The 25,122-nt window shown below is 31.2% G+C and overlaps 6 protein-coding genes and 1 long non-coding RNA gene across 19 annotated transcripts; 4 read left to right on the forward strand and 3 right to left on the reverse strand.

Annotated features, from left to right (window-relative positions):
* Positions 1-234: 234 nt before the first annotated feature.
* LOC107072077 (uncharacterized) lies at positions 235-5,728 on the forward strand. 2 transcript variants are annotated; one of them, XR_001476540.2, is made up of 4 exons: positions 235-845; positions 1,434-1,570; positions 1,650-1,968; positions 2,163-5,728. XR_001476540.2 is itself a non-coding variant. In XM_015331680.2 (3 exons), exons 1-3 carry the CDS (start codon positions 686-688, stop codon positions 1,863-1,865), a joined length of 513 nt encoding a protein of 170 aa, XP_015187166.1. In that variant the 5' UTR covers positions 236-685; the 3' UTR covers positions 1,866-5,728. The 2 variants fall into 2 exon arrangements, 1 of the variants encoding a protein (XP_015187166.1); XM_015331680.2 differs by having other exon boundaries at positions 236-845; positions 1,650-5,728.
* Positions 5,729-5,863: 135 nt separating this feature from the next.
* LOC107072079 (BTB/POZ domain-containing protein KCTD9) lies at positions 5,864-8,616 on the forward strand. Of its 2 annotated transcripts, none has more exons than XM_015331688.2 (7): positions 5,864-6,209; positions 7,032-7,153; positions 7,255-7,431; positions 7,541-7,701; positions 7,777-8,003; positions 8,082-8,411; positions 8,471-8,616. In XM_015331688.2, exons 2-7 carry the CDS (start codon positions 7,038-7,040, stop codon positions 8,585-8,587), a joined length of 1,128 nt encoding a protein of 375 aa, XP_015187174.1. In that variant the 5' UTR covers positions 5,864-6,209; positions 7,032-7,037; the 3' UTR covers positions 8,588-8,616. The 2 variants fall into 2 exon arrangements, with proteins under 2 accessions (XP_015187174.1, XP_015187173.1); XM_015331687.2 differs by lacking the exon at positions 5,864-6,209 and adding an exon at positions 6,298-6,774.
* A 78-nt stretch (positions 8,617-8,694) lies between these two features.
* Positions 8,695-10,238, reverse strand: LOC107072082 (uncharacterized). Of its 2 annotated transcripts, XM_015331693.2 has the most exons (2): positions 10,099-10,238; positions 8,695-10,025 (listed from the first exon to the last, which is right to left on the reverse strand). In XM_015331693.2, the coding sequence occupies exons 1-2, from the start codon at positions 10,118-10,120 to the stop codon at positions 9,679-9,681; spliced, it is 369 nt and encodes a 122-aa protein (XP_015187179.2). In that variant the 5' UTR covers positions 10,121-10,238; the 3' UTR covers positions 8,695-9,678. The 2 variants fall into 2 exon arrangements, with proteins under 2 accessions (XP_015187179.2, XP_089028353.1); XM_089172227.1 differs by having other exon boundaries at positions 8,695-10,176.
* Positions 10,239-10,786: 548 nt separating this feature from the next.
* LOC107072080 (uncharacterized) lies at positions 10,787-12,028 on the forward strand. The gene is made up of 4 exons (XM_015331692.2): positions 10,787-11,164; positions 11,270-11,380; positions 11,454-11,610; positions 11,687-12,028. The coding sequence occupies exons 1-4, from the start codon at positions 10,787-10,789 to the stop codon at positions 11,890-11,892; spliced, it is 852 nt and encodes a 283-aa protein (XP_015187178.2). The 3' UTR covers positions 11,893-12,028.
* A 146-nt stretch (positions 12,029-12,174) lies between these two features.
* Cnot4 (CCR4-NOT transcription complex subunit 4) lies at positions 12,175-21,792 on the forward strand. 6 transcript variants are annotated; one of them, XM_015331681.2, is made up of 16 exons: positions 12,175-12,609; positions 14,418-14,522; positions 14,629-14,925; positions 15,003-15,144; positions 15,233-15,352; positions 15,443-15,708; positions 15,796-15,905; positions 16,043-16,780; positions 17,867-18,055; positions 18,206-18,546; positions 18,639-18,998; positions 19,087-19,354; positions 19,808-19,870; positions 19,965-20,227; positions 20,367-20,517; positions 20,602-21,792. In XM_015331681.2, exons 3-16 carry the CDS (start codon positions 14,696-14,698, stop codon positions 20,607-20,609), a joined length of 3,249 nt encoding a protein of 1,082 aa, XP_015187167.2. In that variant the 5' UTR covers positions 12,175-12,609; positions 14,418-14,522; positions 14,629-14,695; the 3' UTR covers positions 20,610-21,792. The 6 variants fall into 6 exon arrangements, 4 of the variants coding, with proteins under 4 accessions (XP_015187167.2, XP_015187170.2, XP_015187171.2 ...); XM_015331684.2 differs by having other exon boundaries at positions 19,968-20,227; XM_015331682.2 differs by lacking the exon at positions 12,175-12,609 and adding an exon at positions 12,673-13,591.
* On the reverse strand, positions 13,325-14,409 carry LOC149032607 (uncharacterized). Its single transcript, XR_016176488.1, has 2 exons — positions 13,908-14,409; positions 13,325-13,615 (listed from the first exon to the last, which is right to left on the reverse strand). It is a non-coding gene; the product is annotated as an uncharacterized LOC149032607 (long non-coding RNA).
* A 94-nt stretch (positions 21,793-21,886) lies between the features above and the next one.
* Positions 21,887-25,116, reverse strand: ohgt (E3 ubiquitin ligase component cereblon). Of its 5 annotated transcripts, none has more exons than XM_089172222.1 (8): positions 24,975-25,116; positions 24,635-24,722; positions 24,276-24,346; positions 23,848-24,183; positions 23,506-23,758; positions 23,280-23,425; positions 23,004-23,200; positions 21,887-22,912 (listed from the first exon to the last, which is right to left on the reverse strand). In XM_089172222.1, exons 2-8 carry the CDS (start codon positions 24,687-24,689, stop codon positions 22,714-22,716), a joined length of 1,257 nt encoding a protein of 418 aa, XP_089028348.1. In that variant the 5' UTR covers positions 24,690-24,722; positions 24,975-25,116; the 3' UTR covers positions 21,887-22,713. The 5 variants fall into 5 exon arrangements, with proteins under 5 accessions (XP_089028348.1, XP_089028347.1, XP_089028349.1 ...); XM_089172221.1 differs by having other exon boundaries at positions 24,893-25,052; XM_089172223.1 differs by lacking the exon at positions 24,975-25,116 and adding an exon at positions 24,893-24,950 and having other exon boundaries at positions 24,640-24,722.
* Between the last annotated feature and the right edge of the window lie 6 nt (positions 25,117-25,122).

The raw sequence follows: 25,122 nt of genomic DNA on the forward strand, positions 1-25,122 counted from the left end.
GAAAGTTTTTTTTATTAAACATGGTTTATATGACTTTCCAAACGTTGCGCATGAGCATAACACATTTATTACAATATAACTTGACTATATTATATACTGTATTCGCTTGAAGTTGCAACTATCGCCTGCTGGTGATCCCGGTGATAACTAAGAAGATGTTGGTTACACGAAAAGTAGACTTGTGAGCTTCTATGTACTACAGCTGTATTCTTTAAACATATCCATGTGGTATATCTAAAGGTAACCGAGTTGGGGTTGTTCGCCGCGTCAATAATGGCGGTTTCCGGCGGCACGGCTATCAAAGGATATAGATATGGATATAGACATAGAGTCGACCGACTGCTAAACTGTGATACAAGTCTGTGAACGCAACACGGATATATCTTGAAATATTCGTCAAGGCAATCGTTATATATCACGTTTTTGCGAAGAGAAACGTGTTAGACAGACCTAAAGTTAGACAATCAAAAACGTTTCTACGTTTCGTGGGATGTGGTTCTTCCGCATTTGTGAATAGTCAAACAATTTTCGATGCGAGACGTATGTAGTGTTTCTCAAATGGAGTTGACTGTACAATCGTGACTTTCGGCTTCGAACAGACTGACTGCAGTTTACACAACATCTCAGATTAAGTTTTTAACTGTTCCATTTAAACGTGCGATCCTTCCATCAAAATTACCATATCATGGCCTCATCAAATAGAGGTATTCAAATTGGTTCGGCCTGGTATCAAACTAATATTAAGCTAAGACCACAACATCGTGGCATACATCTTGTTACCGAAGAAATTTTAAAACAAATTCCAGAACTATATCAGTTCTCTGTTGGTCTTTGCCATATACAGAGTAAGTCATTTTCTTTCCCCAAACGACCTTTCTACTATTCTATAATCTATATAATAACGTATATTACATCTATATTACATTATAGATATATATGTATATGAACTATAATTGTGTGTGTATGTGTATAATTTATATATATATATATAAAATGTAGACACAAATTCGTAAATATTGTTAACTGTTAATACTTAACATAACATATACCACAATCAATTTGGTATTCATATATATATTAAAGCATAAAAGATGTTTTCTATGCTGTGTCATAGCTTTGCTTTTTATTTTTTGAGATAATATTAAAAAATCAATAAATAGTTATTATTAAGTTGTTTTAAATATGTTTATATTTGAAATTTAGTTGAATAAAATGTAAATTATGTAGAATAGAGATGGGAATGTTAAGAACAATTATTGCCAAGTCATGCACATATACAATATGTATATATGATACTTTCAGGAAAAGAAGTTTTAGGAAGTATATGAAAAGAATTGATTTCTTTAATTACCTAACTGTTATTTGATTTTTTAATCTAGCATATGTATATATAAGAAGGTTTTTAAAACAATCATGTTTACTTTTTATACTAGTTCTTCATACATCAGCTAGTTTAGCATTAAATGAAAGCTGGGATCCTGATGTAAGAGATGATATAGAAATGATGCTTAACAAAATAATTCCTGAAGGATTAGACTATAGACATGATTGCGAAGGTCCAGACGACATGGTAAATTGTATAATTTTATAATAATTATCAAATATTATAATATAGTTATAATAATTATGATTAAAATTGTGTTTTTTAGCCGGCTCATGTAAAAGCATGCTTTTTGGGATCTTCATTAAGCATTGCAATTACGAATGGAAAGTTAGCTCTTGGTACATGGCAAGGTATTTGGTTTTGCGAACATCGTGATAATGCAGGAAGTCGCAAATTAATCATAACGTTGACCGGTTGTCTCAGGGATTCAGCACGTACCCCTTTAAGTCCCGTCAGCCCTATTGCTTCTACCAGCAGCTAGGACCAATCACACCCCCAAAGGTGTGGCAAACGTCAGCTGCACATATCTACTTCTAGTAATTTAAGCTAGCAGCTGCTTAATTAAGAGTAGAATCGAAGGAAGAGTGAGTGGATACTATGTAAACACATAAGAACTGTATATATATATATGAATCTTTATATTGAACAAATTGCTGGGAAATTGGATTAATTTTTAGAGTCATACTTTAGATATTCGATTAAATCATTACAACACCGTTATACAAACAGATAACATTATTTGTTAATTTGATTTTATTGTTTTGTTTCTTTTTTTAAGAATAAGGTACAATCGAAATGAAATATTGGGATTTATTAGCAACAATATCCCTTTGAGGAAGATGTCTGGATACACTACTTGGAACCTTAGTTCTTCCTCGCTTGTATCAAACCCACCGAATACTGTCGCAAATAACGTTTGTCCCGATATCCAGTCAAGTCGAGTTGGCGAGTTTTCTGCATTCGAGTCCGCATTCGAGTCCGCATTCGAGTCCGCATTCGAGTCCGCATAGAGAGGCACGCACATATTTCAATGATCATACGTACATGTAATTATTTGTGTTTAATGTGAAAGTAAGAGTCGGTGCATCAAAAGAGTATCATTGAATTCATTTAATAAAATTAAACAAGGTACAAAAGACAAAGTTGAATGTTTAATCTAGTAATGATAAATTTGTGCAATTGATTGTGCAATAGATTGTGCAATAAAGTGTTCCATAAGAAAAGAATCATGAGAAATATAAGTTATATATACTTTAGAGACATGCAACGTAATTACACTAGTATCCTATACTCTTTCTCGTTACTCTTAGATATTATAAATAATCGAATGCATTTTAATGCGTCCAGTACTCCGAATTTAAAATATATATATATATATATTTCTATATATATATATATATATATATATATAGCTTTATTTAAGAGACCCTTTTACAAAAATAGTCAAATTTGCCAAGAAAATTATACAGACAAATGCTGGTCTGAAAACTTGCATTCTTTTTTATATTGTGCAAGAGATAACCAGCTTTAATACATTCTTTGTTATAACTTTCTAATTCGCTGCTTTTCATAGTGCTGCTATTTCTAATGACGTTTCCATTACATTGGGGGTGTAAGTAGAAAGGTATTTCTCAAACAAATTCAATATCAAAATTCTTTGCTGTGCTAAGGCATTTCTGCTAGAAGTCATTACAAAATCTTACAAATAAGATGTGCATTTACTAATGTGTGGTGTGTGTGTGCAAACAAAGAACCATTCCAAATTCAAAGATTTGACAGCAATGTGATCTATATTTTACATTTGTCAGCAAAACTTGGCATTTTCAAATCTAATTCATCCTAGTGTAATATAAAATGATGCATACATTCCTGCAGAGATTTAGCACTGCAAAGAGCTATAATAAAAATAGCATTCTCTCTCTCTCTCTCTCTCTCTCTCTCTCTCTCTCTCTCTCTCATTACGTTTCTTATTAACCACAGGTTATTGTGAACTTGTAAATGTATATCTAATATAAAATTAAGCAAGTTGATGTTAGTCAGTAATATTATTCATTTATAGCGTAAACGATCGTCCATTCATCGATTAGTGGATACGCTTTGTAAAATATCTAATCCAATAATCCATAGCTTAAATATCAACGAGTTATAACATTTCGTCTATAACAAAATTATACACCAGATTGGTGCACTTCGTGATACAATCTCAAATACTGGAGATTACGAAATTCATGCGCGCGAATGTGATTTTGATCTTCTAAATATATATCCAAAGGAACAAAAAAAAAAAAACAGCAAAAAAAAGAAAAAAACAAATTTTTATGCCTATATGCCGAATAACAATTGAGCTGTCTAACTGAAGATAAGTGATAAGCAAATATATGTCTGTCAAGCTGCCAATACTGACATACATCATCGGAGTAACATGAGCTACTGTACTACATGTTTACTACATTTGATGGTGGTATATAAATTACAGACTTTGCTTCTAATAAATATAATAAGTGAATTTTACTGCTCACAGATTTCTTTTATAATTTAATTTGTAAGCGGAAATTATTAGAAAGAAATATAACCCTTTGCACTCATATTGCTGGCGTGTGACAATACTAATTTTCCCTAAAACTCTTGAATCACTTCTGACGTGACACTGAAGAAACAAACAAGAATAATTCTTTGATTTGTTCGATTATTTGATAGATCAAAATGCGTGTGTTGTTATTTCTTTTGTTATATACTCTTCATACGTTATATTTTTTTAATTAAATAAGGGATTTGTGCAATATTGCATTTTGTTCATTAAATATTGTTATGTCGAAGGTGATTGAGGAGTGCAAAGGATTAAATAACTGTAGCAATTGTTTCTGCCTAAGATACTGAAATAGGAGAAAATAAAGTCAGAATTGCTGACTTGAAGAGAAATTACAAAAATGATTATAGTGCAAAGAGATGAAAAAGAAAAAAAAATCAAAAAAATAAGAAAAACTGAAATTTTAACATTTATAAACATTTATAAAGTATGTTTTTTTTTTTATAGCAAAATTCTCTTATCTCTGTGTAATCCTGCCAGTTGGACAGTTTTAATATAAGATATGGTAAAGACACAGTTAAAGAAGACAAATTAATCTTTTGTTATTATGAGCATATGGATGTACATAATATTGATTCATCGAAAAAAAAAAAAAAATGCTCTGTGCCAAACATTCGTTTGGTCCTTTGAATTGTACAGTTTCTATCTTCGTCTGAATGGGAATTCTGTACAAAATGAAAAAGTGAAGAATCTTTTTGATGAAAATAGATACCCATTAAAAATCAATCTACACAATGTACATGCAAAATGCTAAATTCTACCTATATTATTATACTTATATATTATTTTATTTACGTAGAAGTAAATGTGCAAGAAAGATAAATCCATTTTGTAAAAGCATGAATATTAATTGCAACTAATTCACTAAATGTATTAAATGAAAAAAAAAAAAAAAAAGAAAACACCAAAAAAAAGACAAAAAAGAACAAAACAGTTTATTCCTCATTTGAATGCTTTAAACTATGAAGAACTCTTTTGCTGACTAATGTCAATAAATTGTACATCCAACTTGGCATTCACATAGAAGCAATTTTTAAAATTAAGAGTGTCACAAGATATGTTAAATATATCTACACTATTTTAACCTTAGCAAATGAAAATATAAATGTCCCTTATTTCTTACATTAATTATCTGCATGTAATTATAAAATGTTTCCATTGTTCGTAAAGAAAGATCAGGCTTTCGAAGATCCAATTTTGTTGTCAAGTTCTTCATTACTGTATTACTAGCATGTATGCTACATGTTTCATATAAATTTCATTTAACATGTACATATATACAAATTGAAAAATAATCGAATAATATTGATATATCTAGATATTCATAAGAACATAATCAAGGCGTATTTGAATTCCCATTAAAATGGAATTTACATATTGACAATTTATCTTATTTTTGGTTCCCAGTTTTATTTTGTATTAGTTTATACATGGCATACAACATACTGGAGCAGCAACGCGATTTCTTTCATTCATTCATTCATTTAGGCTAAGGAATAATACAAACGTGGACAATTTTGCTAATTTATTTTAGCATATCGTTCTAAACCTTAATCACTGCTGCAGTATGCACGAGGCCTTGATATTTCCAATTAAATGAATACACTTGCAATTAACAGTAAGTAAACAACAATATTTTTCCTCTTTGCAAGAGGTTCTTAACCGTCGGAAAATAAAACTAATATATTACTTCATACGCATATAAATATAATATATAAACATATATGTATATATGAATTACAAAATATTATAATCTATTTCTTTTTTTAAATTTTTATATGCTTCCCCCATTATGTCAAATGTATATATAATTATAATTTGCTACCATTTATTTCACAAAAGTGATTTAGTTAGTAGTTTCTAATCTATTTATTAGAATTTCAATGCAATACAACCAATATTACACGTCATATTAGAAATTTATGTTAAGTCAAATTAATATTATTGATATTCAAGCGTTCAAATTATGCAGCCAGCTGGAATTAAGTTTCTACAAGAATAATATACTTTATTACACACACACACGCATACACATACATATATATATATATAAATTTATCATGACACATTAAATGTATATACAGATCTCAAGTCTTTTTTTTTGATTTGTCACTAATAATTATAAGAAACATTTTGATATAATATTAAAATAACGTTTATGTATCTTTTGAAAAGTAACAAACAGGAAGAAATACAAGATCTTCATGTTGGAGCTTAATGTGATCAACAGCTTGAAAGGTATTGCATATTCTAACTTTCTTCAAATAAATAAATAATAAGAGTTTCTATATAGAAAATATTTAGAGATTGTCATCAACTGGTACGTTTTCTTGTTTATTTTTATTTTCATTCCGTATTGTTAAAAGTTATAAAAGATTTGAATATGTAAGCATATAAATGCTTACGAATATAGAATATAAGGCAACTTTAGTTATTATTTTGGAAAATAATGAATATTATTCGATTGAGCAAACGGTGACGCAATCCTGAACAATATATGTAGAGTCATTGAAAAATTATTGTATTCAACTTATCTTCGAAAAAATTGCTCTTATTAGATGTGTATATTCGTTCTCTCGATAGGTTGTCAAACAAGTATTACGCGAATTTGGTGTCCCTTACTTCGTGCTTTCGTAGATAAAAACATGTTACTATTTCCATAGATTATGTAGGTATAATTTAGTCTAGTCGATAAAACGTTACCGGCGATTACCGGCGTTTTATTCAATCCGCGAAAGTTCCTCATTGCCAAACTATGAAGAGAGTGATACTTTTTGTCAACGGTACCGATGTTAACGGCAAGGTTATATTTCTACGTTCTATACAAATGCTTTCGTTTCAAACTATGATTTGTTTGTTTGTTTTTTTTTTTTTTTTTTAACTAAATCTCCGCTAAATAATATATTTTAATTTATTGATTGACGAATTTAAATGATAAGTTTAAATGTTAATCATTTGTTGTTTGCATGAAAATATTTGAAAATCATTTTGTAAACGTGTATTGTAGTTAAATAACATCAACGAATTTAGGATTTATTATCAATGTCTTACTTGTTCTAGGTATTTATGATTACACATTCTTTAGAAGAATTATTGTCCGCTGCTAGTACAAAGTTTGAAATAAGTGCTAAAAGAATCTTTACTCCGCAAGGTGGAGAAATTGATGATATCAAATTGATCAGGTAAAATCATGAAGTTATAGTTTGAAAAGTTATATTGTAAAATTGTTGCTTCTCTTTATTGTTCATTTTCTTGATTATTTACATTGAATTTATTTTTATAGAGATGACGATATATTGTATGTTTCAAGCGGAGAAGATTTCATTTATAAAAATAAAGTTACCAACGATGATCAAATGAATGAAGATTCAGAATGGATTACTTTGAATGTCGGTGGAAAATATTTTACTACTACGAGAAGTACATTAACAAGAAATGAACCGATGAGTATGCTAGCCAGGTTTGAATAATTTCATATATTTCAATCGTATGATCAATCGTGTGATCAATCGTGTGATCAATCGTGTGATCAATCGTATGTGATTGTAAGTATAATGTTGACTTTGCAGAATGTTTACAAGAACGCAAAAGTCTGATGATACATTAAAGCCAAGTTTGAAAGATCACACGGGTGCCTTCTTAATTGATAGAAGTCCTGTGTATTTTGAACCATTATTGAATTTCTTAAGGCATAATCTTATAATATTAAACTCTAATGTTAACGTAGATGGTATGTTGTTTATTAATCAATCAAATACCATAGACCACACATATGTTTTTTATTTGCTATACTTTTCATTGCTAGGCGTGCTAGCAGAGGCTCATTATTATGGAATGGAAAATGCTATAAGTGTTCTTACAAAAATGGCCAATGAAAAAAATTCTCCAGGAGATGGTCTCATAACTTTAAACCGCAAACACGTTGTGAAAGCAATCATGTCTACATCGCCAGCTTCTGAACTAAGATTTCAGGGTGTTAATTTCTCAGGTGCTGATCTTTCAAAGTTGGATCTTAGGAATATTAATTTTAAGGTTTGTTTCAATAGAAGTTGTTTGTCATTTCAATAGAAGTTGTATATTTCGTGCTTATTATAGAATTATTTCTTTCAGTATGCTGTTATGGACTCTTGTAATTTGTCAGGTGCTAACTTATCTGGATGTTGTTTTGAACGAGCTAATTTGTCGCGTGCCAACCTTAAAGGTGCACTGCTTTCATGCGTAAGAATGCCATGTGCCAACTTGGCTTCTGCAAATTTACGTTCGTGTAATTTTGAAGATCCTAATGGTTTGCCTGCAAATATGGAGGGGGCAGATTTTCGAAATGCCGATTTTGAAGGAAGTAATATGCCAGCAGTTAATCTGAGAGTGGCCACGTTAAAGAATGCTATTTTACGAAATTGTGATCTAAGATCGGCTGTATTGGCTGGAGCAAATTTAGAGGTAAAATACTTATTATTATTTAATTGATTTATTATTATTAAATTAAATGTACATTTTAGTGTTGCGACTTATCAGGCTCAGATTTGCAAGAAGCCAATTTACGTGGGGCAAATTTGAAAGATGCCACTTTTGAATTAATGCTTACACCATTACATATGTCTCAAACCATTCGGTAACAATAAAAGAAATGCTAATTTTTTATAACTTTTTGCTTATTGTGATATATAAACGTGGTTTATATTTAACTGATATTTCAGCCAGATAATATGAATTGCAACATTGGTAATATTTTTCATTGTTTATTTTCAAATTGATATTTATATTTATAATACATTTAATTAACATTTATCAAAAAAAATCTATTATGAAAAATGTCTTCTTCGTTCTATTAGATAAACTGAAAATTGATAAGCTGGAATTAATGAAAAATATATATATAGGAATATATGTAGGAATACCTATATATGTATGTAATTCTAGAGGAATTTTATGTAAGCTCTTTCACTAGTTTTATCGTTGCTATAAGCGTGTGTCCACGTGGTTTATTATTAAATCAAATATGCTATTAGATTTTCCATAATAATATATTTGATAGCGAAACAAATGAATTATTTAACACGAGCTAAATAAAACTTATAGATAACGATTAAAGCATTTAATACAAATATACTGCATGTTTAATAGAAATACATTTTATACTTGTATTGTCTGTGCAGTAGAATTTACAGCTGTTGAAAATTGCATTAGCATGGTTTCCTAAAAATACATTACTTAATTGTACTTTACTCTTCTCTTTTGTACTATATATTAGACATATAATGTTTCGTTATATTATAAATATAAATGATTCATTATATAATATAAACATAAATGAGAGAGAGAGAGAGAGAGAGAGAGAACATATTCATTTAAATAATTGTAAATATATAACTTAATTAAGCCAATGTTCTTTTCGTAATTACTACTCTCTCTACATACATATAAACAGTTAAACGTTATTATATAAAATAATATTTTTTATAATTTATAATAATTTAACAAGTTTCTTTGATTTAAACAAAAATACAAATGACAAAAGATTTTTTTTTAATGAAATCAATATATTGAACTTATTTTACCACAGGTAAACCTGTGCGCCTTTCTTTATCGACAAACAATTGTCACATCTTTATTTCTGTCAGTTTGAAAAATGTATTAATTACTGACATTTTGTCTATCCATGTCATCCATTCAATGTTATTTCCAATCAAATTGTTTGATCTTTTCCTTACGTTTTCACCTTTTTTTCTTTGGATATAATTTCGTCTATAGAAAAATCATTCATAACATCTATCAATGCTGATGTTGTACAGTATCCAATACCATGTAAAATACGTTCTCTTAAAACGTAATTTTCCAATAGTCCATATTCACATTTACCCACTAATTTAAGTAGATCAGTTGTAAAAGCATCTATTGTTTCATTAGGTTGTTTTACTCTACTATTGAACTTTTGTCGTTCGACAATGACGTGTGGTGTCTTAATATTAAAATATTTAGTAAATTCAGTTTTTATTTCTTCATAAGACATTTCTTTTTCAAAATTTGGTCTCAATTCCATCATTAATTCTTTCGCTACAGGACCCATTTTATAAAAAAGGAGATTTATTTTGTCTTCTTCTGATTCTACATTATAATATTTCATTACCTGCTCCAAATTGTATATCCATTCAAACCATAATTCAGATCTTGAAAAATTAAATGGTTTGCAAACAAAATTGGACATTATGCTGGTGATGAATTTTTGTCCTTTTCCTTTTTTTGTCCTACTTCGGTTTATTCAAAATGATTTTCATTACTTCTCTTGAAATAACTTTAATTTGCTTCTTTTTAGTACATATACTTTGAACGCGCTTCTTCGTTTTATCAGATTATGTATATATATACATTATGATAATTACAATTGTTATCTATGTACTTTAACAAATTTGACAAGAGTGCCATCTATATCGTGATTTGTTTACTTTAATCATTTTCGATTCGGAAGAAAAAAATATGTTTGATTGTGTTGCATTTGGTAAGAAATAATACAAATTTATCTGATAAATATCTGTAGAGAACATATATCGAATCGATTTATTTTAATATACCAATTGTATCGATTGTAATATCGATGTATCGAATAGAACATATTGGTTGATTATTTCTAATCCGTACATGCCATCGAACTTAACCTAAATATGTATATATATTCAAAGTGTAAGAATTAACATTTTATTCTCTAATTTGGAATATAATAATCGAATATTGTAAGTATTCCAACGTTTGATTGAATCATAAATTCTATACAATTACTTATTCGACGTAATTATTATTACAGATTATAAATCATTACAATGGTTGAAATGTTTGATTGGGAGAACGAAGATCCTCTTACAACATTAAATACACAATTGAATAAATCCATGGCTTTATTCGAAAGCGTAGGAAATGATGATCAGCTGCAATTAAATAAAAACAACAAATCTATTAAAATAAATACTAAAAGTAATTCAACCAGGAAAAGAACATCTGTTAATGGTACACAGAGAAGAAGTATTTTAAAGAAATCAGAAGTTACAAATGGTGAAGAAAAAAAATTAGAGGAACAGAGCGAAGAGACTCCCAACAGGAATGTTGACATAAATGAAGCAATTCCTGAAGCGAGTTCAAATGCATTAACAGTCACATCATCATCATCATCATCATCATCATCATCATCGAGACCACAAAATGTATATAAGTATTACATTTTAACGTAATAAAAAATATGGTGCCCTGTCAACTTGGATCTCCCTTTATGAGTAAGTTTAATATCAATAAATTATTATATTTTTCAGCTTGAAGATTTGATAAAAGCAGAAAATTTAACTATGGAAACTAATTCTAGTTTCAATATTGACGATATATCTGACAGCGAAGATATTTGGATCTTAAATATACCTAAAACCGTAAGATATTATTTTATGTGTTGCATTTTTATTCTTGACAGAGTAAGTCATTTATATTAGAACATATTTTTAGGTAAATACAGAAGAATTGATCGGGCAAACTTTAACATTGGGAGATAAATCCAAACTTAAAGTAGGAGAAAAAAAATACTGCGCTGTTAAACAAAACATGCAGCATGGCGTTACTTGTGTATTTAGTACCAGTAAAACAAATTCGCTCTATAAAGCAGGTATTTATTTTATTTTAAGCAATAAGAAAATAACACGATTAAATATATTATAGACTAATCGTTAAATATTTTATAGTTAATATAAAACCAGCAGGCTCTATAACAATTAGAAGAAAATTATCTAGTATACCAAAAGGTAAACCCATATTGTTAGATAAAGTAGGAGTTCCGTTTCCTGAAAACTTGAGAACGCGACATCCGTTGTTAGGTGTTACTACTGAGAATAAATTCAAAAGAGAATCAAAAATGGTTGGATCGAGGAAAAGGAAGAGAAAACAGTAATAAAATAATTACAAGAACATTTATATACTTTATATTTGCACATATATATTTATATACATAAATTGTTGGAAAAAAAACAACTTATTACTATGTAATTTTGATCTAATTATAATTAGTAAAGATATTGATACAACAACGATTCTCTCAAACTATCTTTTTAAATATGCTGCAACACATTGACGCATGAAAGAAAATTCATTTTCGATTGGAATGCAGGGATACTTGTTAATGCGGTTGGTAGACATGTTAACTCTAGTAACTAAATGACTTTTTAGGCAAAGCGGTAAATATAAAAAGTAATAGAAGGATGTAAAGTATCATATATAATATTATAAAAAATGATCGGTGAAAAGAAATGTAGAGAATTGAGGGAGATAGATTATAAAATAAGATTGATGTTACGTGGACGAACGTCAATAATCAAATGGAAGGGCGCGTCGATATTGACCAATACTAAAAAAGACGCCTTTTACGTATTTATAAAGAGTAAATCCGCGTCTCTTCGACATGCGCTCTGACAATCGCCTTCCTCTTCCGTGCCCCTCTCTCTTCCACCTTGTTAGTTCGTCCACTTGGGTCGGGATCCCTCTAGTAGTCATAGCATGTAATGTCCGTTCCTGCGCGATCGTGGTGCGCGTTCGACAAAATTTCGGAAAGCTCACAACCAAATTTTCCAGTAGAGAAAAGAAAGATTTCTTAGTGTTATAGTTGAAAAACGTAAGTAAACAAGAAGAAAGGAAAAAGCGAAATATTGTTATGAACGAGTGAATGTATACGTGATTAATTGAGAATCGGCGAGCGTTATGTGGAAAGACGCGATATAATCGTCGACGCGCTAGCTCTGTTGAAAAATAAGTGATTATCTCTCTAAGAATAAAATTAAGGTTAAATCGATCGATTCTTCCTTCGTGGTTATCCTACAATATCAAACGATTCCTCTTTTGTGACCTATGCAGTTATTATTTTTCTCTGTTCGAAGGAAAAGAGCAAGAGATGGAAAGAAAAAGAGGAGCATCAATCTCTCTTTCCTAATTTTTCTTTCTTACTAATATTTTCTCCATCCAATCGAACTTTTATTTGCTAATCGTTTGATTTGGTGCCCACATCTCGAATGTCAGCCCTCCCTATCCTTGTACATTTTTTTCAAGTTAAACGTGCCAAGGAAAGCTGTTTAATCGACATAAAAGTCTCTTTCTCTCTCCCACTCATTACATATATATAGAGATAGAGAGAGATAGAGAGAGATAGAGAGGGAGAGACCATGTCACGAGCATAAGTTAGAAAGAGATAGCTAGCTATAGCAGCGAATGTCCTTTTTTTCTCTATTTCTACGTCCATTTCCCCCTCCAGCTCCACATTTGCCAGCTCCCACTCTGGTGGTGCTTCCTCGACGTCCCTCAGCGCCCCCTTTCTTCTGTTCGTTTGGTCTCTCTTTTCTTTGGACTTGTCTCTTTTTTCCCTGAAAGTCAACGTCGCGAAACATTAGAGAACGTCGCGTCCTTGCGTATGCGAGAATTCTTGCAAAGGAGGTTTCGCGAAATTAACGTGTCATGCCCCACCACTAGAGATTTAGACGGATTTTCAGGCAAATCCGTAACTATGATGGCGTAGTACCTCTCACTCGCACGCTAATGACGTTTCGTCGTTTCTTCTCAACGCCACCAACAGCTGTTTCGTTCGATTATCGCCCTCTCCTACGGTTTGTATTTCCCAAACTATTACGCTAAGAAAAAAAAAAACAATAAAATAAAGAAAGAAAAAGAAATACCGAGATGGTAGAGAAAGGAAAGAAGGAAGGAAGACAGATAGATTGGCAGGCAGGGGCAGGCAGGCAGACAGGCAGGCAGGCAGGCAGGCAGGCAGGCAGGCAAGCAAGAAGGAAGGAAGGAAAGAAAAAAGGAAGGAAAGTCTTTCTACAAGTCTTTTAGACTAGTTCAACTACTACTACTACTACTACTACGTCACTAACGATCATCTCGATTGTCGATATCGAGCTCGTCGACGATAGTATTTACGTCAAAGTACTCAGTTCTAGCCTCTCCCATAATCTGTTGAGCGTCCTTTGTTCTCTTCAACGCTCGTCTGTGACAACTCCTGTCAAACGGAGACGAACCTTTCGATTTTTTGTTTCTGGCGCTTCAGGAACGACACCTCTTTTACATTTTAACTTACACCATTGCAAAATCGAAAGGATTTTTTTTTTCGATTTTCATCTCCCCAAGTTACTTTTCTAAATCTACCCAGTCGGAGTTGCACACACAGTTGCACACACAGTTGCACACATATACAGTGCGTTTTATTTTGATTCCATTTAAAAGGAATTATCGTAAAAGCGGAATCAAACGTTCGTTATTTCACTATTCAAATAGTCCCATACGGGTGACGACGGGTAACGAGGAAAGAGCGTTTTTCCCCCGAGATACGCCAACACTTTCCACTGCACTCGCCTTTTCGTGACCTTATCCGTCTTCGTCAATTTTCTACGAGGTTAATTTGACGTGTCATCATTTTTTTCTTTTTTTCAGATTGTGCAAGGATAGTAGAACATAAAGGAAAGTAGGAAGCTTTGTTAATATCTCTATCGTGAAAACCCTTTGTGTATGTGCATTATTTGAAGAGAGATATCGAAGGTGCATTTTTAATGAAAACCATATTTCAACATTTAGTTTAGTACGATCTATGAGTTAACATGTCGTTTCTATTATAAATATGCGGATAATATTTGTCTTTGTACAGGTCCAAAGTAAGAAGAAATACATTGTTAATTGTTGTCTCTTGGACAAACGTGGTTATAGCAAAAATTATGTCAGTATTGAATCAGAGTGGAGAGGACGCTGTAGAGTGTCCATTGTGCATGGAACCGTTGGAGGTTGACGATTTAAACTTCTTTCCGTGTACATGCGGCTACCAAATATGCAGGTTTTGTTGGCATAGAATACGTACGGATGAAAATGGGTTATGTCCCGCGTGCCGGAAGGCCTATTCCGAAAACCCCGCTGATTTTAAGCCTCTTACAAAGGAAGAAATTGCAAGGTATTGTTTGTTCTATTATATGTCCATATAACTACGTATACATTTCATATATTTCAATGATTTTCTTTCTTTTTTAGGTTAAAAGCAGAAAAGAGATTGAAGGATCAGCAGCGTAAACAAAGAGTTACTGAAAATCGTAAACATCTAGCAAATGTGAGAGTAGTTCAAAAAAATTTAGTATTCGTAGTAGGATTACCAATGCGATTGGCGGACGCGGATGTAAGTTATTTTATTGTAAAAAATGCTTGATGCTTACATCTAATTAATCTAGAGATAATAAATGATAATAAGAATATATTGACTGTAGGTATTAAAGAGGCACGAGTATTTTGGAAAATTTGGTAAGATTCATAAAGTAGTGATCAATCAAAGCACTTCTTACGCAGGGTCTCAGGGCCCCAGCGCTTCGGCATATGTCACCTACCAAGTATGTTGTATTCATCGTATTTATTATAATTACAACATATTGTATATTAAAAACTTATTAAAACTTGACCTTTAATGAATCTAACAATAGCGTCAGGAAGATGCTTTGCGTGCTATAGAGGCTGTGAATAATATCGTTGTGGACGGTCGGACAATAAAAACGTCATTGGGTACAACAAAGTACTGTTCACATTTTATGCGCAATCAGGTGTGTCCTAAACCAGACTGTATGTATTTACACGATCTCGGGGACCAGGAGGCTTCTTTTACAAAAGAGGAAATGCATCAAGGGAAACATCAGGAATATGAGCGTAAACTCGTTCAATCTTTACACGCTCATGCATCAGCATTGCAGCGGTAGCAACATACTAATTTATGACTTTAATGATTAACAAATTTCAAGTATTTATAGTCAAATTAAAATGTAACATTTTAATTATACAGAAAACCAACACCATCGCCACCTGTTACAAGTAGTATCAGTCGTGAAAATGGTACTACAAATTCACAAGCCAAGGAAGCATGGCCTTCGTTACAACCAGGACAAACAAATAGTAAGAATTTTCTATAATAAATACATTACAGATAATACACATTAACATTGAAAACGTTTATAAAAAATATATTTATTATTTAAAATTGCAATTTGCATTGATATATATATATATATATATATATTTACACTTTACAGACACACAAATGACTTGTAAAGAATCATCACCACCTACCCAAACAACTTCACAACAACATAGCATAATTAATGGTAGCAGTCTTACCACCCAGCAAACGCATATATCATCCGGAGGTTCTATACATCAACAAAATAACAATAATAAAGGGGAAAATGGCATGGGTCTACGTAGAGGCAAAAGTAATAGTGAAAGTAAGGCACAAGCAGCGCGAAATAAACATAAAAATTGTCAAAATAAAGAGAAACATAGTACTCGAACAACGTCACGTTCTGAATCAAGCTCAATTAGTGTACAAAATAATGTGCAACCACAAGTGAATGGTCAGAAGGATATAAGAAATTTTTCAGCCGAAACGAATAGTGATGTATTGCAAAAGTTAGGCAATAAGTGTAAGATTGAACAACAACAGCAACAGCAGCAACAACAACAACAGCAACAACAACAGCAGCAGCAGCAACAACAACAACAACAGCAGCAGCAGCAGCAACAGCAGCAACAACACCAGCAACAGCAATCTAACAAAATTTCTAAACCGGCACAACAACCATCTAATGAACTTAAAATAAATGGTATAGTTCAAAATGGGGAGCGACGACATTCGGATAGTGAAACGGATCAACAACGAGAAGGTAGCACACCAGCTAGTACAATTTCAAGTTCAGAAGAGTCTAATGTAAATCATCAAGTGGAACAATTAGTGGAATCGAGTGAGGAGAACAATGGTGCTGCAATTTTAGGTGAGTTACTTATACTCGTCGTCATTTCTTTATGTATCGACCATCTACTTTTACACTGAATTGATGAAAGTGAATGTACGTGTGCACAGGTAAATCTAATATATATCATTACAGACAGGCTTTAATATTTGATTTCAGACATATATTATTTTAAATATTAATAGAGTTATACGATGTAACATTAAAGTCATCCCCAAAAATTACAATAATAAGATGTGACGCTTTGCCATTAATAACATGACAGTCGTAGGAAATTTATATAATAAATCTTTAAAATGAAGATAGTGCTAATAGTTTTGTTATAAATGTTTTAAACATTGCATGTTTGTAGATTATCTCATATATTTTCTCATCTGTTATAACATTTATAATCCTTTGCGTATAAAAACAAAAAGAATTAATAAAAAGAAAAAGAAAAAGAAAAAGAAAAAAAAGAGAAAAAAACATAATTTTATAAGTCCTTAAAATTGGACATGTCTATAAATATTATGATATGATACACATAGCTTTTCTCATCGTGTAATGATCAAAAGTTAATACAATGTTATAAGAAATAATCATAGAACAATGCATAGAAATAATTATGCGAGAATAGATGAAATATTTATAATGAGTTGCAAAGAATTCAGATTGTGAATCTTGAACTAATATAGATATTGATATATGCCAAAATAAAGAGAATTCTTGAAAACAAGAAGTGTAGCTGTTTGTTGTATTTTTGTATACACTTAACTTAATCCTTTTTACAAAATTTCATAAGAAACATTAAATTGTGCAACACTTGCCCAGAAGAATGTTTATCATCTCTGTCCTTTCTTCATTTGGATAAATGAAAGAAATAATGTAAATTGTGTATGAAATACATGTGCATATTTCAGCACTCGTTATGAAAAATTAATGACAGAGCGGTAGGTATTATTCTAAGAGGTTTTATACCAATTTCTGGGTACGTGTATGTACGTATATTTTTATTTTGGTAATTAAAAGGTTATTAGAGGCTGTTTATTCTGGCATTCTGATAATCAATAAATAAATGACATCTTGATCGCGTCTCGTAGTGTAGCGCTATGTGCGTATCGTGTCTAGGTTCATCACCTGCTAGCACAAATTCATCGCAAGGTGCCAATCAACAGCCACCACCTGGGCTGCATAATGGGTCTCAAATGCAACTTAATCATCGGTCAATCTTTCAGGCGGACAATAATAGTTTCTTCAGTACAAATACCTTCCAAAAAATATCTACAGCCGCCTCTGTCACATCCAATTCCTTAACAGGCACGTAAATTGAACTCTTTCAATACAGGTGTCATACTTTGATTATCTAGAATTAAACTTGTCGTTATTTATTTATTTATTTATTTGTTGTCTTTTTTCTTATAATTAATCTTAAAATGAAATATATTTGTTTGCTTGTTGTTCATATAGGAAATACAAATTTGGATTGGACGAGTACAGGCTTGGCTTCCATTCCCGATTCTTTACCCACAACAGTTCACTCGAGCGAAGATTGGCAAGCAGCATTTGGTTTTCATCCTGAATCTACGCGATCGAATCATATTGTACGAAAAATTAGCCCTTCTAATTCACCGCGAGTAACTTTCAACTCTGAAGATTTTGCAGAAGAAGAAGCGTACAGTAATTCGCAGTATAACGCAATTTCTGAATCTTCTATCAACTTTCAAACAAATTTGCTTGTTAACTCACCTGCATCTAAGTTTATGGCAGACTTTCAACAAAATTCATTGCAACAAAGGCTTGCTATGCAAGTTAGTGATTCAGATCGTATACAATTTTTTAATATTTCATCAGGTATACTCATTTACTCAGGTATACTAACTCTCCATTGAATCTTTCAAAGGCACAACAGAATCAAGAAAATTGTGAATATATCAAGCAAAACGGACATGCAACTTTAAAAGAAGTTCAAAATCATCATGAATCTGGATCCGATGTAAAAGCTGACGATGATTTAGGTTTCGATCCCTTTCACGAAACGCAAAAGGCTCTTGCGGAATTGATGGAAAATGAAATGCAGTTACAACAACAAAGATTATTTCAACAGCAGCAACAGCAACAGCAACAGCAGCAGCAGCAACAACAACAACAACAACAACAGCAGCAGCAACAACAACAACAACAGCAAAGGGAACGAGAAGAACAAAGTAGGGTACAACATCAACAAAGTCTTGCGAATATTGGTCAGCAGCACTTTCCACAGGTAACAAAAGTATACACAAGTGTGTATATATATATTTGTTGCATAGAATATATTTCAAATAGATAAAAATGGCTGATTATCATTTCAGGTTGCACATATAGCACATCTGCAGCAACAAGCGCAACACTTGCAAAATTTGCAAGTGCTTCAACAATCGCATTCCCTCCTGTCTCGTCTTCCGCAGAATCTTCTTCAAAGCGGTACACAGAGTCCTGCACAGAATTCCGTAACAGCTGCTAATCTGGCACAACGCAGTCGTCTCCCTCCGCCAGGTTTTCCTGGTGCAACCCCAAATCACATGAACTCTTTTGGTCTTGGTATACCGCGGCCTGCCCCTACAAACAATGCCCTCACGGGTTAGTGTTTCTCCAATTTTTCCAACATCTGGAATCATAGCCCACAGTGCGTGAATTTACATACCTATGAATACATATAATGTCTTCATAAAATAAATAATACATTTTGTGTAAGTTTAATGGTAAGCGTAGCGACAAAAAGAAACAAGGAAAAAGATATCATAGCAAAAAGCTATGTATACATAGAAAGGAATTAATTATTATTCTATTGTGTTCACTTGTAGAATATTATTATATAATCTTATTGTCAGACTGAACAAATTCAAAATAAGCACTTCAAAGATACATGGAACATTATTATTGAATTAAATATTGAAACACGGTAAACATTGTTTTATCGATGAAATTTCATTGAAAATTGGCTTTTATTGTTGACACATATTTATTATCTGACAAATTGTAATGAAATTAAATTCATAAATGATTAATCTGTTTAAAATGATTAATTTGCAGGAACACAACCATCGCAACAAAGTGCGTATCTTCCAAATGGAAATCCTCTACTCAATACGCAAGGTAAAATTGATCTTTAATTTGTTATCAAAGTATTTAATAATCTGTGATAGAAGATTTGATTAAAATGTTGTTGTTATTATTATTATTATTGAAGTAGGTATCGGTAAATGCGCAGGCGATACTATTTACACGTTAAAAGATTGGTGTGAGATAAGTAGCCAACAACAACAACAGCAATTTCATCATCAAGCATTGCATCAAAAAGGGGGATGGAACAACTTTGGGCCTATCGCAGATTGGACTTCAATTGATCCAGCTATCGTTAGTTCATCTAGGCCTCTTTCATTCCAAACTACTAGCACATGGCAATTTCCACATGTACATCCTACTCACACAGTATCTCACAATGCGCAACAGGTTACCCAGTTATAAATAAAATACATATATATATATATATCTATCAAATGAATTATTATCAATTGTATATATTACAATATGTGTAATATTTAATGAGCATGTTGCTAATTGTGTTGTTACGATTAATTTGATGTAATAGGAACAGAATGCACCAGCTCAGCATTGGGCAATGCAACCACCGCCGGGTTTTGGTGCGCCTGCAACTACAGGGCAAATAAGTAATCAACAAGCGAACACAGCTGCACAGCCGCACACCAAATTAATCTCTACGACAACATCAGAGATCGAGAGTAGGTTCAATTTTTCATCTTTATGTGAAATATCTGTTTAACAAGTCATATGAATATACATTTTATATATTATTTATATTACAGATTTATAAAGATTACGAACACACCAAGTCTACAAATGACATGGTGAAATATTTGTATCCGATTAAATGAAAACCAGAAAAGAAATTATAAACGACAGTCTGTAACGTATGTTTTCTTTAAAATAATGTGTTTATATTTGCCTTCAGCTAATTGTATAGTTGCTGCAATCTTGCTGTATGAGCAATGTATACAAAATATTTCCTATGAGAAACAACAAAATAGTTGAATTCATCATTTTCTTGAATAATATGAAAAACTCTTGATATGAATATTATTATTTATTTTTTTCTGATATTAGTAACAAATTGAAGAAGATATATATTAAATTTTTAATATTAATTTTCTATTATCATATGTCAAATCTTAAATACACTTATGAAACAAACCATAAGTGATTTAATAATTAAACTAATTTATTCGAATTTTTCTTTAAAAGTATATTACAATTTTCACCAACATCATAACAAACAACATTTGAATGAAATCTTATTTATAAAATCATGACAATTATTTTTAGAGAACATTTGGTTCTTATTAACTCTGAAGCTTATTAAAATGAAAAAGTTGAACAGATTTGAGATATTATATTAATAAAATCTTGTACGAGTTATTTTGACTAATGCTTAGATCTTCTTATTAATTAAATAATGGAGACATATTATACTCCATGATTGATTGAATAATAGAAAAAAGTATCAATTTAATATTTAATTAAACATCATCAGAGATCAGCAGGTGTGTTGTTATCAGTTTAGTTACAAATGGTATTGAATTTATAATCAATGTCAATTTCATTTATAATCGCATATATAAAGTCCATATAAAAGGAAAAATGCAGTAATAACATTATCTTGAAGGATGAGAACAAAATGAACGCATGCGGGATATATAGAAAACTACTGTGCGACTGTCAACAAAAATTAATATAAAAAGGGCCATATCTCAGATCACAGGTGTATAAATAAAAACTCGATATCTGGAGTATCTGACCGATAGTAATACAATACAAATTGCTATGTTGAACGATTTACTTTAACGGCAGATTATTTTAAACATCTGCTGCCTTAACGTGAATAACAACACGATACATATACAAGAGAATGATTGAAATAATGAACATATGATTATTATAAATTTAACTGATTTAAGGTAATCAAGAAATATACGATATGCGCAAAAAATGATTACAAATATGATATATTCAATTTTCTATATCCTTCTGCTCCCTTAATATCCATATCGTGTATTCTGCTGCTCATTGATTTTATTATTTTTTATTTATGCATATATATATATATATATATATATATATACACTACTCTACTACTACTACTACTACTACTACTATGACTATTATGTATATATAGTCATTTTTAACATGTATATAAAGTACTATATGTATATACATACTGAAAATAAGTTACACAATAAGCTTAGCACAGAATTCTCATCCATATTAAATGTAGTGAAAATATAAATATTACATTTTTTACATGTAAAGTGTATTTCATTTATAAATGAAAAACTATATGTTGTAATACTATGACATTAAATTTAAATTTATTAATGCCTCATCATGTATGCATAACAAAATATCTTATTTTATATGATATATAATATTCGCTATCCATTAATTTTATATGCACAAAATTTTGTATATTTAGGAAATAACATGGTATCATACAATCTTGTATCTATTTGTGTAAAGTAGCAATGTGAAAAGAGGAGTAAAATAATTCGTAATCTATATATTGGAGGATTATGAAAAGTATAAAGGTATTACTTTTCATATAACGGTTAATCTGAACCAGAGGGATAATGATAAAAGCTATGGTATCTCTATTTCACTTTTTCTCCATCCAATATGTACATTTTATTATCATAAGTCTGTACTAAGGATGACGCTTTACTCTTGCCCAAAGATAATTCTTTCTTAAATACAATATCATTCTGCCAAAGTGCATTCTATTTTTTGCCATACGTTCTTCTTAATGGTTGTTCTTCTTGCTATATTTCAATTAAAAGATATTTCAATGCAATTAAGCAACAAGTTTTACTGCAATGACAACAATCCGACTATAGCATCAACGATTTGTACGAAATATGAAAAATTCAATTGCCATCAGACGACAAAGCATCAATATCTGTTGTATCATCTGTTGTATCATCTGCTTTGTTATTTGTTTTATTTTTCAGGGCCCTACGACATAAGCCCCAAAAGTGTTTAGGTTTCAAGTTATTTTTTACCGCTGTAAATTTCCAACCCACATGAGAAGAACAATTACCGCAACTTGCTGTTGTCCAGGCATATCTATAGAAACAAATCAATTATTTCAATAATTTCATAATCTTTGAGAAGACTGAAGAAGAATCACGTTAATGAATTATATTCATTTGCTCACCCTGGAAACCAACTATAAACCGTCGAGGATGAATCCATACTAAGCATTAATCCTTCCGCATGATAGACAGTTATTGTTTCGAATATGACACCATAGCCATTGCAATATGTACTTTGAAGTCCTTCCTTACTCATTGGAAACATATTCGATTGATGTGCAATGAAATTATCGCAATGTATACAAACAAAAGATCTATCCTGCAAAATATAACAATTTACACGAGCATATTATTTTCTATGCATCCATTTTGATGATTATTTGATTGAACGATATTACCTCAATAAGATATTTGATTTCTCTCTGCAACCTTGCAATAGCGCAATCATAATTTAATAAATCAATTCTTTCATCGTCATCGACCAATACATTTTGTGCGACCCAAAATGATAATTCAATTGGATCCTTAGGTATGTTACTACCGCCTACAATACATTTAACATTAATACGTTTGACATAACTACGTTTGACATATGTTGCGCTATTAAAATAGAACTATACTAACGTTTTTGAAGAAATTGTAAATGATGGCGTATCTTGGAAGATAATCTCACAGGATCGTACTGTTTGTACACCCACGATGGCCATGGAGTTATCATTGACTCTACTCTCTCTACAAAATCTTGCTGTTTTGATTCTTGTTCATTAGTCGGTTTTACTCGAAGAGGATTTAACGAAGCTAAACGACAATCCGAGAATGGATGATTCAAGGTAACTTCTGGTAGTATTTTAACATTTGCAGAAAACATGTCGTTGCCCTAATGCATATATATATATACATATATGTATGTGTATATTAATATATTGCAATATAATCTTCTCTTAGGATTAAATATTATTAACAAACCTTCATAACAATACGTAATATTTTGAATCGTTGTCTACCCATGGCTTTTAATCGAAAACTTGATACCATTAAATCTCCATCATAATATTCGAATACTTCAGCCGTTGTACCTACACGTACAACCTTGCCATTGTTCAAACATATGACACCAAATATACGATCTTTCTGAATGCAATTTTGTAGCATTCTAATAACTTCTACATTCTCCGATTTCATTGGTAATGTCTGTCCAGGAAATAGAATAATAGAATGTTTCACTAACAATGGTAAATTCCTGTGGATTCCATCATCCAGTATCGTTCTTCCTCTGAGTTCTCTTAGATTATTTCCTAAGTACTATTAACATACAAATAATAATAATAATAATAATATAACATTTGAAATAATAATGCTTAAACGAAAGAAGGAAAAAGGAGAAAATAACTTACAGAGTGCGAGGCCGGAAGGGCCAAGTCAAAAGTACTCTCTGTGGGTACTTCTTCTTCGGTTTCATCGTTTTCTGGATGAAGAGAAATTGAAGAACATGAGCAAAATTATGATTTTAAACTTATTATACGAAATACACCTATCATTATTTTCAATTTCAAATACATTCAATGAAAATAAGGAGAACGATAATACAAAAGAAAAAGAAAGAACTTTTTTTTAATAGGTTACTAAAGCATTTCTGTGAGTTTGGAAAATGCCATTAATAACCAAAACTAAAGTATATGTTGTTTATACACATATATGTAGAAAAATAGAAAGAAATGATTAATAATAAAAAAGATTTTCAAAAATATTGTACCCAACATTTGAAAATCGTCTGAATCACTGGAACTTTCTGTGTCTGCAAGATCCATCGTATTCGTCGATTAAATCACTTAGAACAGAGGCTACGAAAAATGAAAACAAGTAAAACAATGAAATATTAGACCATTTGTAATTGTTTGATAGAAAAAAAAAAAAGAAGAAATTTGGAAGAACTTAGTAGAAGGGTTATGTATGTGTATAGATATTAACACATTTGGTTGCATTAAAGGTAAAAATGTTTGGAAATAAATACTTGTTGTTGTTGTTGGTTGTTAGCTGATAGTAGAAATATTCCACTAATCTAATCAAGTAGAGTCAAGACTTTGTATACATACGATGTATTTCAACTGTATTGCATAGGCGGCGGATAAAAATGTAAACAGTTGAACATTGATGATTTTGCAATGTTGCATTAATTATTCAAAATAATCCTATATTTTGACAGAATAAACATCACGATTGCATCAATTGAAAATAATCGAG

This window comes from Polistes dominula, unplaced genomic scaffold (assembly GCF_049000335.1).
Source record: "Polistes dominula isolate Pdom_NZ unplaced genomic scaffold, Pdom_raw_medaka contig_73, whole genome shotgun sequence".
Taxonomy (NCBI): domain Eukaryota; kingdom Metazoa; phylum Arthropoda; class Insecta; order Hymenoptera; family Vespidae; genus Polistes; species Polistes dominula.